The following is a 16,687-nucleotide window of genomic DNA, read 5'->3' as shown; positions in this document are numbered from 1 at the left end:
ACCAGACTGTTTGCCCTTTCAAAAATCCAAGTGATGACAGATTTTTCAGTATTTTTTGTAGAGAACCCTCTGCATTCTCAATAAGGTGTGTACAGTATATAATAAAGCGTATACCTGAACAGCAGCATGAGAGCCTGGAGGAAAGTGCGGAAGTTGTTGTGGTGATTGATAGCTGTATCCTCATTCAGATCAATGTTGCCAAACACCTACAACAAAGACACAAGTTGATTTTTACTGTCTTTGTCAATGTTTCACGTTCAGGCCAGGTCCTTGTAACACTGTACGATTATCATGTCCTCTGTCACCACCACAGTCAGTCCGTATCACCCACCTGCATCCCAATGATGGCATAAATGAAGAACAGCATAGCAATCAGCAGGCAAACATAAGGCAGGGCCTGAAGGGAACAATAGGAAACCAAAACACACTTAATTATTAATATCCACTCACAATGATTCCTGCCAGGATGTTTGAGTTTGTGTGTGCAGGGAGTTACTGTACGTGGATGTGGGTACAGGTATACGTGCAATATGTGTGTGCACATGTCAGTTAGCGCATGAGCACGAGTTAATGTGCGTGAGCACCTTGAAGGACTGGACGAAGGTCCACAGCAGGATGCGGATGGTGTAACCCTGCCTCAGCAGCTTGATGAGCCGAGCGGCTCTGAAAAGCCTCAGGAAGCTCAGGTTGAGCAGCCTGTCCTGTTAGACATCAGAAACGACATCAAGCACTTACCAAACAACTACCCTGATAAACACACCTTTATCAGCACTCACACATTCAGCTGGTTACAAACACACACAGGTGACATATTGACCCCTTTAAGGGACAGGTTCAGGAACACTCCCTGTAATCATTCTTCCTGTTCATACGGACTGTTAACACATTCCTCGCTGCTGCACTTCCACTGTAAGAGATGAGGGACAAAATCCACAGTTCTTGTTCTCTCCAAAAATGTATTTAAAAGTTTATCTGAAGCTAATATCAGGCTTTAGTAGTCTGGGTGGGTATCGAGTGGGTGACCATGTTTTTAATACGACGTTCCTCCCTTGTGTTTTCACAGACAGTGTTTCCATGCTGAACTGAGGTGGAGAGACAGTAACACAAAGAGAAATGTTGAACTAAAAAGACCATAACTTTGGAAAATACTCACTTGAGTTGACTAACTCAGACTGCTGAACTCTCATATTAACTTCAAATAAACTTTTAAATACATTTTTGCACAGAACACGGACTATGGATGCTGGTACCCATCACTTAAGGAAAGGATCTCTTGATGTCCAGTGTGAATATAAGGAATGATTACAGCCAGCAAAACCTGTTCCAACGTTCATATGGGCACCTGACTGTTGTTAATTGACTAACATGTCACCAGATGAGCTGATAACAGCTGATGAGGGGGTAAGTGTGAATATATACATAGTATATGGTTCAACAAATCTATGTACGACTACTAGAAAGTATCCCTCTGCCACAGCTCGGCAAAGAACATTCCGGACTGTAACTTTAGAATATATTGACTCGATTTACATAATACTGAAGCCTCATGTTAGCTTCAGCTGAACTTTGGAACGAATATAAAAACTTCTACTGTCTTCTACTGATCTACTAGAGTGAGGGACACTCCCCATGACACATTCAGGGCAGACATGAGCCATCATGGAAGTGACCCTATAAAACTGCCATTGTGACTTTTACGTTAGATGAACCTGGTGATTATTCAGACATGAGACCAACATGTTAATTTGCGATCACATTTATGTAATGAGGCGCATGTCAGGATAACTTTGACCAATCGTTTTTTAAATCCGTCTCTTACAAGTCCCCCAACTTTACCGAAGTGTAATTCTAAATCCTTGCAGTACTCTTATAACTCACATTTAAGAGACCAGAATGCTTAATATATTAAATATCACACCAAAGTATGTGAACTAAGAGCAGAGAACGGCAACAGAAGGTCACTCACCGTAGTCTAGTGATGATTTGGACCAGGGCATGGCAACACCGGGGACGACAATCAACAAGATGAAAATGTAGAAACAAAGACAGAGAGATATAAAGAATAAGAGGGAGACAGAAAGAGAGAGAGGATAGGAGGAAGAAGGAGAGGCGAGAGAACAGTCATACTGTACAACATAAAGTGATACAGCTTAACAAATGTACAACAAATACACACATGTAAATCAGTCAAAGGCTACTTCACAATACACACGTGAACAGGTAAGAGCGCTGAAAGTCTGGAATGAATAAAGAAACTGTCAAACAACACAAGCTGTGAAGCACATATTAAAGATTACTTCAAAGAGGCCGTGCATCCAGAGCTCCTCTATCACCTCTCTATGATAAATCCATCCTATCAACACAACACTCGCTCAGCCTCCTCCCCTCCCTCCTCGTCTAAAGCTATCAGGCCTCTCTGGACTGCTGCCATGTGATTGTCTTTGCTGATGTGCCTAGTTAGCTTGTTTGCACAAAGCTTGCAACACGGGCGGTCCCTGCCACGGCTCATTACCATGAGAGCAGTGTTGTATGGATACAGTGCATTCAGCCTTGTTGGAGTGAGTGATGGAGCGGGTGAGGAAGGGTGCTCTTACATTGATTTCAGTGACCAGGATGTCAGTGATGCTACCCAACACCGTCACAAAGTCAAATACGTTCCAGGCGTCCTTTAGGTAGTTCTGAGAAACAACAGCTCAAAGTCATTAGTTGATATTAATTATTCAGGATATTCTACTGTTGTTTTATGAGTTTTACCCACCAGTGGACCAAAAGCAATGATCTTGAGGATACACTCCAGAGAGAAGAGAGTGGTGAAGACGATGTTGAGGTTCTTCAACATGGCTTCATAGAATTCTGGAGCTCCATGGAACTGAAAGACAAGAAAGACGTTTTTTTTCACTTTTCTCCTGCACAGGAACAAAAGCCTTGAGGGTGTTTTCCTTCCTGAATGTGGGATAGAAACTGTTAAATGATCTGTCTGAGCTTATGAATCCAGGACTTTGTATAACAGCTGAAACTAGATTTGAGACTATAAATATCTAACATGTTTATCTGCAAGTCAAACCTACAGCACAGTTCTTACCTTCATCATCAGTACCACGGTGTTGAGGGCGATCATGATCATGATGGAGTACTCGAATGGAGCTGAGACAACAAACTTCCACATCCTGTACTGGAAGGACTGGGTGTTCTCCGGCATGTAGCGTGTCAGAGGTTTGGCATTGATGGCAAAGTCAATACAAGCCCTCTGTAACACAGAAACCAAAGTGAACCACTGCTTCACTGTCTGGATCATTTGTTACTAACTAATCTTAGTCTATTCATAAAAACTGCATTTAGTGCCTTGTTCAAATTATAGCTACATTTAAACATCTTAGCTAATTATCAAAGCACCACATGACCAATGAGCACAATATTTTATTGGATGGCCGATAAGGTCTACCGAGATTTGGAAAAAGTGTTTCAAAGAAAATGATCTCCTCAGTCTCTGTTGTCTCTTGCTGCAAAAAGTTCTTCAGCCTTTCCAAATCCATTCATGACTTTTGAACGTTGTGAAGATAGTGATGACAGATAGTCATTTCTATGCTTTACCTCATTCTTTTCCAAGCTGCATTCAGACAAGGCCTTGTCTCCCTGCTCCTGGAAGGTGATGATGATCAGAGCGACGAAGATGTTGACAAAGAAAAAAGGGAAAACCACAAAGTAGACCACATAGAAGATGGACATCTCTATCCGGTAACCTGGACTGGGACCCTGGTCTTCAAAGGTGGCATCAACAGAGTGCTTCAAGACTCTGCAGGGAGAGCGAAGTACAGTCACAGTTTTTCATCAATAAAACTATCAAAAAAAAGTTCAAATTAAAGTCTGTATGTAATTAAAAAAAAAGAAACTATATAAATGAACTCATAAAAACATGACACAGCAAATGTTTCTTTTCCTAAAAGCTGAAATTGACAATTAAAGCTCTTTTGTGAATGTGCAATAGGCATGAGATTAACATTGAGCGTTAGAGATATGAAGACTTTCCATTTTCATTTGCAACCACACAGTATTCCACAAAAGCCTTCGGGTTACATAATTCATTAGCAAGACAAGTACAAAAACACCAGCAAGTCCTCAAAAACAGGGTCACAGTGGACGAGTGGCTACAAAGTCCAGTAAGTGTGTACCATTAATGAAATACTGTGGCCCAAAAAAATACATTTAAAAAGCAACATAAATGGAAAATGAACAAAATGATTCCCTCGCTCCACTCTTTGATGCTACAGTATGCAGTACCTATACTTGTAGGACCTCAGTGGCAACAATGACTTGACTGGAACAACATGGAATGTATATGATGTTAGCACCGAGTGAAATCAAAGCCTCGACTTCATGGCCTCTAGATTTATCACAATTAAAAGCTGATAACATTGTAAGTCACTATAGGGAGAGAATATACTGTATACACAGCCTGACATGATGGTGAGTGTTGTAAGAATTGAACACTTGTTTCATGTTGTTGGGTATTTATTTCTAATGTTCTGTAATCACCATGGGTTTATATGGAAGGGAGTACTGTAAATACCAGGATTTTATGGACAAATAAACTGAAGCCTACTGCTTTCATTTTTCATGCAGTCTTGCTGAAAAACATAACGTCATGAAATATATTCAATCACTAACAAATCTCACATGAAGGTCTGTTATTTTTATGCACACAGAACTGGAATTGGCTAAATAAACAACTTAATGAAATGAGACAATGAGATGAGTGTTTGTCCTCTGATTTGAGTCAGAAGGACAACACACTCATCCTGTTATTTTTAATTAGCCCCACATTGTGCACAATTGAGTTTTTAATAGCTGCATATCCCCATAAAATGGAAATGTTCAAGATGACTTGCACATCATTTTAGATGCATTACCTGACATATAGTATTTGGTATCTTTAGAAACTTTGGGATCTCCAATGGGATTGTCAATGTTTGGCCGCAGACCGTGAGTTTGTAAAGACTTATTAGTGCATAAGAGATGATGATTGAATTAAATGTATTATATAGATGTTAGAAGGCGGAACAAGACGCATTTAATCTTTCTGCATGTTTGACCTTGTGCTGCTGTGACAGCATTCAGACTTGTGCTGTGTCTTTAACTTAAGAGTGACTCGGACGTTTATTCAGACATCAGACCAACATAAACAAAGTTTAAATCACCATCAGATTAATGTAACAGGGTGCATGTCTGAAAGGGGATTTATATTCTTTTTTTCTGCTTGCGACATTGACATTGAAATGACATCTAACTAATCCTGTTTTGTGTCGGTGTACTTGAAACTATGACAGCTACAGCTGCACTTACGTCGGCCAGCCCTCCCCGGTGGACACAGTGAAGAGGGTGAGGAAGGCCCACAGCACGTTGTCGTAATGGAACTCATATTTCTTCCACTCTCTGGGCATAGCAGCCACCTCCTCTTTGTCATAGTCTAGGAACTGCCCTCTGGAAGACATGAAGCAGAGTTAAAGCTGAGTGGTGTTAGATAGGTACAGGGTCTGGTTTTGACCACACCAACAATGACAGTTTACAGCTTTAAAGTCTATGAGATAAGAAATGAGGAAGTGTGGGATTTTAGACCAACTTGCAGTCCTTCTCCAAGCCCTTGGACTCGTCTGTGCAGTAGAAGAATTTTCCCTTGAAGAGCTGAACAGCGATGACGGCAAAGATGAACATGAAGAGGATGTAAACGATGAGGATGTTCAGCACATTCTTCAAGGAGTTGACCACACAGTCGAACACAGCCTGAGGACACACACACACAAACACACACGTTTGATCGTCTCTGTTGTTACAAACGCCTGCAACAGTCCAACAAAGACTAATAATGTCAATACTAAACTGCCCCAATCTATGTAACTTTAGAAAGAATAAATAACAGATTCTTCCCGTTACAAATGAAAAGTTGAACTCATAAGCAATAAAACACACCCTTGCTCAGGTCAGTGCTCTCAAAGGTTACTTGGTCTGGTATGACCAGCAGCTTGTGGAGGCTAACGTTAGCAAACCTTAAATAGATATCGCTGTGTAACTGACATGAACTGAGTCAGTTTGATGATTTTATGACTCTGCTTACATTATCCTGTAATTGCCAGTGAGGGCTCTTCAGCAAAGGTTAACATTTAACAATTAAATGTTAAATCAACAACAAACAATTAACATTAGTGACAGAAAATGAAAGTCCAGAGTCCATTTTAAGAGTAACTTCATACCAGGCTAGAAACAGTGTTTTGCTGCCCTCTCTGGTTGAAGGTTTCATGACTATTTGACCACAACCAGCATTATTAAGGCGTTTGATGGCATCTCTCATGTTATTCTATATTTTTTTTATTGTCAACAAATCCCATAAAAAGAACAAAACCCAATTCAAGGTTTCCCTGAGCGAACTGGTTAGCAGAGGTGGTGAGCGGTGTAGACTCCAGGCTGTTCTGAACGTGTGATGTGATCAATCGATCGATCAATCACCTGCTGAGCTGAATCTGACAGATCCTGATGCATCTCATGTCATTATTGATAAAGTTACAGATGACGGTTTAAACTCATTAAATATATCTGCTTTATTGTGTGATGTAGTATTACTGCTCACTTTCCCTAAAGCTTAATAAGTCTAATATTTTATTTCATAAAATTGTAACAGTGTCTTCTGACGTTAGTGGAGGCAATCTTTACTTCAGGCCTCTATTATAAAATGCTTCAAGAAACTCAGGAACTGACTAACTAACAGCTATTGTGTGTGTATCAAAGCCTATATGAAAGATAGAACTTATTCCTCAGTGGCACAGAGCTCCATTATTGTACAAAAACTATTAAAAACACATTAATAAGCCATCCTGCTCACTAGAACACCAAATATGGATTAACCCACAGCTAAAAATAGTCCCCAACATATGCACCATTTCCACCTGTTTGAGTAACCTTTGCTAAAAGCTACAGTGAGCAGCTGTTTTAGGAAATGACTCAGCCTTTATCACAGTTCAGCGCTGCCACCTCATCTCTATAAATCAAAATAAAACAGAGCAACACTGGAGCAGAACCTTGAGTTTTGGCAGACGTTTGATAGTCTTGAGAGGCCTGAGCACTCGGAGAACCCTCAGAGACTTGATCGTGCTGATGTCTTTGCCTTTGGTCCCCCTGCGGAGAGCAAACACAGTTAGACTACACAAAGAACTATCGGCAAACAACATGAACTGTATTTCATCAATGTCTTCCTGTGTTATTGATATTGATAAAGTGGACATGTTGGAGAATTTTTCAGACTAAACTTTAACATGATAGTCAGCTGGGTTTATGAGGTAAACAACAATATGCTCTCTGAATATAACCAAAAACACATCAGTGAGGAAGATGGGAAGTCTAGTTGGAAACATTGTAATGTAAAGTGTTCTGGTTCATGCATGATGCTATTTGTAAGTCATAGTGCTCAGGGCGATCACTAGTCCTGGGCAGACAGCTAAGGGTCATGAGTGATGTCAGTAGGTATATTCATTCACCAGGCACTGTGGTAGAGTTCGACCCTTTTCCTTAAACACTGTTAGTGGCGACCTGGTGACTAGCTACCTAGAGATTAACCTGCCATCCATGTTTCTGACTAAAATATGAATTTTAAAATGATTGGTTTTTTTACAAGCTTCTGTAAAGACACATCTGTCTGCAGAAACCAGTGAGTAACTCTTCATGGCGATATGTTAACCAACAGATGTAGTTGACACTACTCTGATGTACAATAAATAAATATAGAAAGGAGGCCATGGTGGAGAGATATTTTACATTTTTGGGAAATACACCTATATTCTGTCTTTCAGAGAGTGGGAGTGAGATTTGAGGATTGATATCAATCTCATGTCCGTGCTTTAAATACGGAGCTTGTGGATGTGGTTAGCCTTGCTTAGCATCAAGACTGGAACCAGCAGCAAACAGCTAGCCTGGCTCTGGCCAATGTTCAAAAGCACACCTACCCACAGTATTAAACTGTCAGTTAATTGGCATGTTGTATCTTGTATGTAAAACAGGGGGAGTTATGTGCTGGAATCATTTCAGTATGTCTTGCAGTATGTCTTACTATTGCACTGGTTGCCAGATGCAGTTGCTGAACACAGGTTTGGCTGTTGGTCTCTACATGAAATTGATATATTGATCTTCTCATCTCACTCTCAGAAAGAAAGCGAATAAGAATATTCTATAAATGTTGAGTTATTTCTTTAACTTTTCAGAATAGCCGAGACCATTTTGAACTGTTATTCAATGACATTTTAACTATTTATTGCACCGAGGAGTGCTCAGCCAACACGTCATTACCTTTTTTTCCAAATGTGTTTCCACTGTTGTTTATGAAACATTTATCCCTTAAATTGACTTCAAGCATGGTATGTGATGGAGAGTACATTTAATTGAAATTCAGTTGAATTGGATGGAAACCCAGTGATTGCGCTGTTGTAACTATGTACACAGTATATGTTCAGCAGAATGGACACACAGAGAATAATCTTCATTCAATTATTATATCTACTATTATAGTCGCTAGTCGCTAACAGTAAGTAGTAGAACAGAACGGCTGATTCTGAAGAAAACTTTAAAAGCAACAGTTTTAAACATCTGTAAGCTGGAACCCAAAGGTCACCATACCGGGGTGGCAGGAACACATTCCAATGACACTAATTAGGTGTAAGTAAGACTTGTTATGTTATTCCCAAGCAGTACACAGTCCACAATACAGACAACCTCACACAGGAACATGCATCTCCTCACCATTCACCTGCGTGTATCATGTAATCCTGGTTTACATGAACAAATCGCTCTGAAATCTCTATTTGAGCACATGCAAATATTAATACACAGAAATACTTCTTTTGTCCTTTTGTGTTAAGAGGACACGTTGTTCTCCATGCAAGTACGGTCACACTTAGGACTGTGCATCAGGAATAATTAATCATCAAGATGTCTTGGATGGACATCTCAGTGATTAAGATCTTGGTGATAAAGATCTTAAACTAATTTGCCGCCTAAAAGAAAACACACATTTAGGCAAATAAGCTGATTCAGCAATAAAATACAAGAGGACAAAGACACATTTAGAAGAGGAAAATCATTAGTCGTTGTTGTTGAGGTGAGATGTTTGAATAAACTGTATACTGTACATATGTACAATTGATGAATTATTATAATTTTGTATCATCACTGACAAGAGTCACCTAAATTTAAATTTCACGTGTATGAAATATGTTGCATTGCATTGTGGGATTCTAATATATATATATAAAATAGAGAGTGACATCACAGTTTATGTGACTGTCATGACTCAGCAAATGTAGCTGGTTATTACTAAGTTACTTTTTGACTGAAAATTCTGCACATTGTAATAACTTGATTTTCATAATGTAGATATTTTACACATTGTGCAAAAACAAAAATTCTAATTAATGGAATTTATTCAATATATCGCCCAGCCCTCCACTAAGGCATGCTAACACTTGAGCATAACACTTGTCTATACTGAAAACTGATGAATACTAAGTACACACAGGTCAAAGTACAAACATCCCAAGAGCTTATTTGTCAGAAAGTCAGGATTGTTCTTTGAGAATAGTATATGCAATTGACAGCAAGGATTCCTCGTATAACACTTAAAAGATAAGGATAGCGATTTTATGTTGACTTATTGTCAACAAATCTCATGTGCAGAGCTTCTACAGGAATGAAGGAACATGTCACCCAGTGCAAGAGTGTGACTCACTGACATGTTTTTAATAGTTTTTGGACAACAATGGGGGTCTAAGCACAGAGGAATGAGATATATCAGACTCATATATATATATCAGTAGGATGAGTTCATTCTTGGTTTGGCTCTGCACATGAGATTTATTGACAGTGTCAAAATTTTTTGCCTTCTCTCACCTAATTTGACCACTTCGACAGCAAATGTTCCATGGCATTGACCTATATACATCCAACTAGATACAAGGAGTACCCACACACTGAATGAGAGCTCCCTTTACTTTATTTGCGATGTTTCGACCAACTACAGGTCTTCCTCAGGAAGAAAAAAAGAGGAAGATTTAATTGTAACCTGCTGAAGTTTGGTGGATGTGCATATGACTCCTTTGTTTCATTCACCTATATATATCAAGCAAGTGGTACAATCATGTCGAGCTGTAATCAAACAGGGTCCAATGTGTAGTCTGTCAAGTCTCTGTCAAGTCACAGCAAGTGGCTTTGTGACTTTGCCATCACTTAATCCAGTGGTTCCCAATCTGAGGCTCCTGACCCTCACAAGGGGTCGCAAGACAAATCTGTGTGGTCAAGAGATGATTAACAGGATAGTCTTTCTTTAAAGACTTTCCTTTAATTTTTGTTCTTTTCTCTTGTGAATTACTGGATAATTTAACCTCTAAAATGTATTTAAACTAGGAAAATGCTTTGGTTGAACTGGTCAGCTGGTCGACATATGTAACTAGTGATGAAGGGTCACAAGAAGACATTCCCTCTCTCAAAGGGTTTCAAGCAAAAAAGGTTAGGAACCATACAGTAATCTGACATGGTGACAAAATGTAAAAGCTTTGTAGAGTGAACAAGTGATCAGGCCAGACTCTGAGAGACCTCATAAAGATTCAAAAACAACTTCAAAAGTACTGTACTGACAGTAGTCTTTAAATCTCTGAATGACATTACAGTGTACATATTGTACCTAACAGAACTGTTGATTTGAGCTACACCAACAGCCCTACTGGTCACTACAAGGTCAGCAGCAAAGGTTTTGTAGAGGTATAATCCACATCTCCTGGTAATTCCATTAGTCACAAATGCTGCTTCCAGTATACTATCTGGAATAAGTTGGACAGATCTACAAGGAAACAAACTAGCGCACAAGCTTTCAAATGTAAATTGAAATCTGGACACCCCTACACTAGACTATGCATACCTTTACTACTGTTTGCTATGTTTGTTTTTATTATGTATACAAAAGTGACTATTCTGGTGAGATTAAGTGAATTGAATTGTATTTCTACACTTTTGCTAATCCCGAATAAAACTGGGAACAAGATAAAGTGACATTAACACCGACTACCATGTACATTCCATGGAATACCATGAATCCTTAAAATGAGTGGTGTTGTAAGCTGGGATAGATACAGAGAAGATGGAAAAAATGAGCAGGAATTCTTCAAGGACAAATGACGACCGTGGCCACAGAGGAGGGATAAGCCAGAAATCCTCTGACATATTAGAAGTTCTTTAAAATCTCCCACAAAGTGTCAAATGGTGTGAGGCTATAACTTCTGATAGGCTTGTGCTGAATAAGCACCTCAAGGAACCCTGAGAACAATGATAAGAAACACATTTCCAAGGATAGAGTCAAATAAAATGTGCAGACAGCAAAGGTCGCAAGGCCACATCTTGCTATCTTATATAAAAAGAGCCAAATTCTTGTGGTTAAACACGCTAAGACACGATGAGATTAAAAAAATAGAAAAATATCCAAAGCATACAGTGAATCAAAGGTTCAATGCCCACAAGCCCACAGCTTTTAAGTGTTCTTCTCCTAATCAGTCAGCTACAAACCCTGTGGTCTCTGTATTCTGCCTACTGTTTAATGAGCATCATAAAATTACATTAACACTGACAGGATACAGCTGCATGTATCAGTAAACTGTTCCTGTTTTATGTCTTTCACTGGTGTATATCATTATTTACACTACTCCCCAGCACTAAAATGGGCTATTCAAATACTTTCACATCACAACACAAGATTTACCGTCATTACACCATGCAAACCACCTATTTCTATAAGATTCTGTTCGAGCTTCTCCTTAGATCCTTAATAGTATAGAAATGAGGGTTACTTTAGTATATATATGTTTTTAAAGCTGTACTAATCAATGATTTTATATTATTAATAGATCTAGTAACTGTGTAGCTACTTTTGCTGAAAAGAAAGTTGGAAAAGAGGCTATGATAAGCCCTGGTAACCTAGTAAAAAAGCAGAATATCAAGTTATAACCGACCAGCCTGATGTGTGTAGAGGTGCGTGTGTGTTTGTGGTTATACTGTAGCAGCCCGGTGTCATTTTCAGGTGATTTAATGAAGGTAAATATAGTGAATGGCCGTGCATAACAGCACTGCGCTCTGGTGTGGCACTTCTCAAAGGCTGCAGATTTGCTGCTTCCCTCAGATGCTGCAGGGATTTAATGAACTGAAGGAGATGCTTTTCATACAGTATAAAGCAGCTGTGGACAACAGATACTGTAAAAATCACCCACATTCATTTATAGATCAATACAGATGCTTTAACCACAAACATTATTTTCTGTGCCGATTTTGGTTGGAGAGTGTTTAATTGAAATAACTTATTTATATTTCAAGCATTGCTCCATTATTGCAGCACATCTGCAGCAAGTATTTAGTTTGCTCTTGTAGTGACTTTGCTCCAGAAACAGATGAGATATCTAAGACCAATTTTCCACAAAAACGCCAACAACTCGCTTTCCGCTACCTATGCATGCCTCCTCCTATGCATACCACAATACCACACAGACGGGCAAAGCTAATTAGGAAATCAGGAAAATACAAAAGTGTGCTGCTCGCGCTGGTCGCTGCACTACAACAAAAATAGGGCCCCATGTTGTATTTGGTGGTCAAATTATTGAAACTAGTCTGAACTGGCAGCCGCACTCCTCTGTGTTCCAAATATGATTGGATTTAAAGTCCAACATGTTAGGAATAGACATTATCGCTATGACCGTAGAGGCCCAAACGCACTGGAAGTGATAACTGACGCGCGTCAATTGATGATCCTAAGGTGCATCTGCAGGCATCAGATTTGAAATTCCAACATAGGTTTGTCATTTTGTTCTTTGTATTAATCGCTGCGTTAGTTGGATGTAATGAATGAATGAAAAGGAGAGATGCAGAGGAGGAAAATGAAACTGAAACTAAGAGCGTCTGAGTCCACAGTAAATCAGCTGTTGACTGTTTGATGGTTATTTATTTGTGCTTTAAAACGTAACTGCCATCAGAATGTAACTTTTTATTTCTCTTGTTCTCACTACCGCTCGCTCTCCTTGCTTGACCACTGCCATGCTGTCTCTCTCTCTCGCTTGGTGGTGCTCAGCTGACTTGCACTATCTCTCTCTCTTTTTTGGCTGCAGAGAAAACAGCTTTGGTTGCCGGGTCCGCATTTGTAGGCGCGTCAGGGCAGTTTGATGCGCGTCATAACGCTTCTAGTGCGAGTTCGGCCATTGAAAACAATGGGTGTACTTCAAAACGCGTGCGTCAGACACTTCCAGTGCGTTTAGGCCTTAATACCTGGTTTACCACTTTATTACCATAACACCTGTGCCAGTGGTAAGGTGTTGTTCATAGTAACAAACCCACAGAGAATTATCACCACAAAAAATCAATTATGCACCTTTAAGTTCATACTGCCCAACAGTGGGTAGACCTTGAGTTGGAATCGTTTTGTCATGCAAGAACAAAATTTGATGATTAACTCTGAGCCAACATGGACGAGAAGTTCTAAAAGTGCTACAGATGAATTCATAACAGCTGCTGTTCTCGCATGTCAACGAATCCATCCCCATGACAACTGAGCAAATTCTTTCCACAGATGATGAACATGTGACACAGGGGCTGGTGGGTGTACCATGAGTTGAGCTATGCTCGGTTAGGCGGCGTTCAGGCTGACATTGGCTCTGCATGAGAAAATGCAGCCTTCACTTCATTTGAATGTTAGCGGTGCGTTGACACAGTAGGGGTGCCACCGCAGAGGGCTCAGCGAGCAGTGGCTTGCTAAATTAATTGAACCAAGCTCAACTTTTGCCGCAACACAACACAACATCATTCAGCAAGGGCTATGTTGGCCAGTCACATACATTCCTGGTGGATTACTATGTAACTTGAACTTTCCAGAGCTGTAAAATTCTGTTTGTGAGCACTACAAACCGCTGTGTGGTGTTTTTGCATTAATGTGTAGCTCCAACTTAACTTCCTGGACTGTAATGTTATTTTATTGTCTCAACAGTACCTTAAACAACACACGTTACCTTAAACACACCATTCCACCGTTCTAACGTAGTGCTGTTTTTGGTCTGAATGCAGTCTAAATGTTGCAGGAAGATAACAGTGCTAAAAGTGAAACCTTTGATTCAAATGGTTACTCTTTAATGTCTCCTACTAGGATCTTTTCTGAACATAATTATAGTAGTAACAGTTGCAGGCCTTCTAGAAGCTGCTGAAGAACTCTGCCCTCCACTTTGTGAACCACCGCAGTAACAAACAGCATGGCATCCATGTGATATGATGACATAGCTTTTGTCTTTTTCTGTGGCCTCATGAGGTCCCTTTATTCCAACCACAACCACATGCAACAACTTCCATGCTCTGATGCACATTAGTCTAGCATGCGTTTGGTGTTTTTTTGTTTTTTTTAAGACCACACACTCACACAGTTACAATGAGGGCTATAGGAACAACCGAGTAAGATATTCTGATAACTTTCGAAGAACAGCCCTCACCCCCTGATGTGCTATAGACGCAGGAGAGAAAGTGAGATTGGACTCTTTACAGGGGCTAAAATGTGACAAAAGTCTGTCAGACGCTGAGGGGGATGTGAGGGTTCAGATGATAATGAGGACATCTGGCTCAGATGTGGCTGAGGCCACAACTGTTCATCATTTTCTTGGAACGAGATCAGAGAGCTGGGCCCTGAAAACAAAATCCCTCTTCCACTGTCTCAGCACTGCTCTATTTTTACCTCTACTACACTCCAGAGTCTCTCTCTCTCTTTCTCTCTTTATCATGGACAGTATGGATTACATTACTCAGCAAGCCAGCAGCATTACAAAATAGTTTAGAGGATAGGTTTTGACTTTTTAAAAGTCAATATTAATACAATACTCACATGTTATATGTACTTTGCTCATTTTTCTGTTATTCATCCTTATTCAATCACCTCCCCTGAAAGCCTTGTGCTTGCTGCCTGTCCCCCATGCTTATTAACACTGGAACTACATGCTACTACCAAGGTACAAAGTACTTTATGATATGCAGGTAGACAGGAGGTAGCTGATGAGGTAAGTAGACTATGACCTTTAAATAACAAGTTAAGTTTCTTTCCAAAATGGAATATAAATATAATTGCCTAAACTATTTAAAACCTGAAATTGGGTAACGTTTAAAACAAGTATGTAGGTCATTTAAAATAACTTACCTTATTTGTTGTTTATTTAAGTTACAACCAATGACATGAAAATATGAAAGTTTGATATGGAACTCTTTGCACACAAGGGCAATACATGATTTTGTGGTTTTGGTAGGTAGAGCAGGTTTCAGCTGTCAGACAAAGGTTACTGTTGTGTTAAAAAAAAACATTTGATTGGCTGGATTATTGGGTTAACTCATTTTACATGAAGTTGATCTAAGCATAAGAAGAATGGGAGTTAGACAGGGTTGGATTTTGGGGAAAAGGGTTAGGGTAAGGTATGGGTACAGGGTAGGGGGGTCAGGGTGGGGGGGTCAGGGTGGCATAGGGGGGTTCCCCACCTGGTCACACCTTGTTGCGATCTACTTGGGGGAAAACAGTGGTAAAACAAGGTACAGCACATTTATGGATGCTTCACACACACAAACAAAATAAAGCAAATGTTTGCATCAAATGACAACACCATATTAGTTTCTATTAATGAAAACAGATATCAAATGATATATATTTTGGTTGGTAGCAGACAACTGGGTAAATCCCCAGGAGAGAACAGGCTCCACAATGGAGTCAAATATATTAGGCCATATAAGGAGGAAACAGTTGATGTGATTGGATGCCTGTTATTTTTGAAAGTAGCCTGAAATCACTGAAGTAACACACAAATCAAGACTGTTGATAATTATAACAGGCACCTGCTCAGCTCTTGTTCTGTCATTTCATGCTGCTACAACTTCTCAGTCTCAACCAAAACATCAAGCAGAAACTCGAATTTCAACAATGTCTAAATTTCAACAGTACTCTAAATAATAATGCTAATAATTATAAAACAAAACAAATAAAATCCTCCCAACCCCAACACCAGGTTATGACTAGCATCTGAAGCTGACATTAAAAGGTAATGTGGTTGCAGCATCAAAATGTGAAATGCACCAAGAAGCTGCACACTGAGCTCAACGCTTCAGTGCCTCTAGTAGGTGAGATGACACAGATTAACGGATTCGGCTTTGATGGGGATGCTATGGTTCGTTGTCCTTGCCACAGACATTCGATCAAGTGGATGGCAGGCAGAACGAGCTGCGGAGACATGCATGGAGAGTGGATGACAGCTGTCAATCAAACAGGACTTTCTGTCTGTAACTGCCGATATGGGAGGGACCTGGAGAGCCAAATAGCTTTTACAAATCATTTGGTTGAGTTTTATTTTACCTGCTAGACATCAGATATGTAGGATCATAACTACAGAGATCCAAAGTGTTCAATATTAAATAAATACATGAGACATTATTCATATAAGCAAATACAGACAAACTATGTACTATAACCATGAAATTGAGAAAAAAAAAAATTTAAACTCAGCTTATTATTATGAAATTACTGTTTTTTTACAATAAGAGAGATGCTCGATTACTACTGTAGGTAGTAAGCTAGTTAGCTGGACATGCTAACTAGTGTGATGAAGTT

At 39.6% G+C, this 16,687-nt stretch overlaps 1 protein-coding gene across 7 annotated transcripts in view; it reads right to left on the bottom strand.

Moving 5' to 3' along the window:
- cacna1ba (calcium channel, voltage-dependent, N type, alpha 1B subunit, a) overlaps window positions 1-16,687 on the bottom strand; it is a 147,779-nt gene that overhangs the window by 29,404 nt on the left and 101,688 nt on the right. For all 7 annotated transcript variants that reach the window (XR_006405207.1, XM_044362938.1, XM_044362952.1 and 4 more), the window contains 11 exons: window positions 7,068-7,164; window positions 5,618-5,778; window positions 5,341-5,478; window positions 3,592-3,793; window positions 3,083-3,247; window positions 2,759-2,869; window positions 2,595-2,678; window positions 1,967-1,972; window positions 585-701; window positions 332-397; window positions 115-206 (listed from right to left, as the gene is read on the bottom strand). Coding sequence is in view for 6 of the 7 variants with exons in the window: in XM_044362938.1 (XP_044218873.1) it covers window positions 115-206; window positions 332-397; window positions 585-701; window positions 1,967-1,972; window positions 2,595-2,678; window positions 2,759-2,869; window positions 3,083-3,247; window positions 3,592-3,793; window positions 5,341-5,478; window positions 5,618-5,778; window positions 7,068-7,164 (1,239 nt within the window). In the remaining variant the exon portion in view is untranslated. The remainder of the gene's footprint in view (window positions 1-114; window positions 207-331; window positions 398-584; window positions 702-1,966; window positions 1,973-2,594; window positions 2,679-2,758; window positions 2,870-3,082; window positions 3,248-3,591; window positions 3,794-5,340; window positions 5,479-5,617; window positions 5,779-7,067; window positions 7,165-16,687) is intronic.

This window comes from Thunnus albacares, chromosome 2 (assembly GCF_914725855.1).
Source record: "Thunnus albacares chromosome 2, fThuAlb1.1, whole genome shotgun sequence".
NCBI lineage: Eukaryota > Metazoa > Chordata > Actinopteri > Scombriformes > Scombridae > Thunnus > Thunnus albacares.
This window is presented reverse-complemented; position numbering and strand designations above follow the sequence as displayed.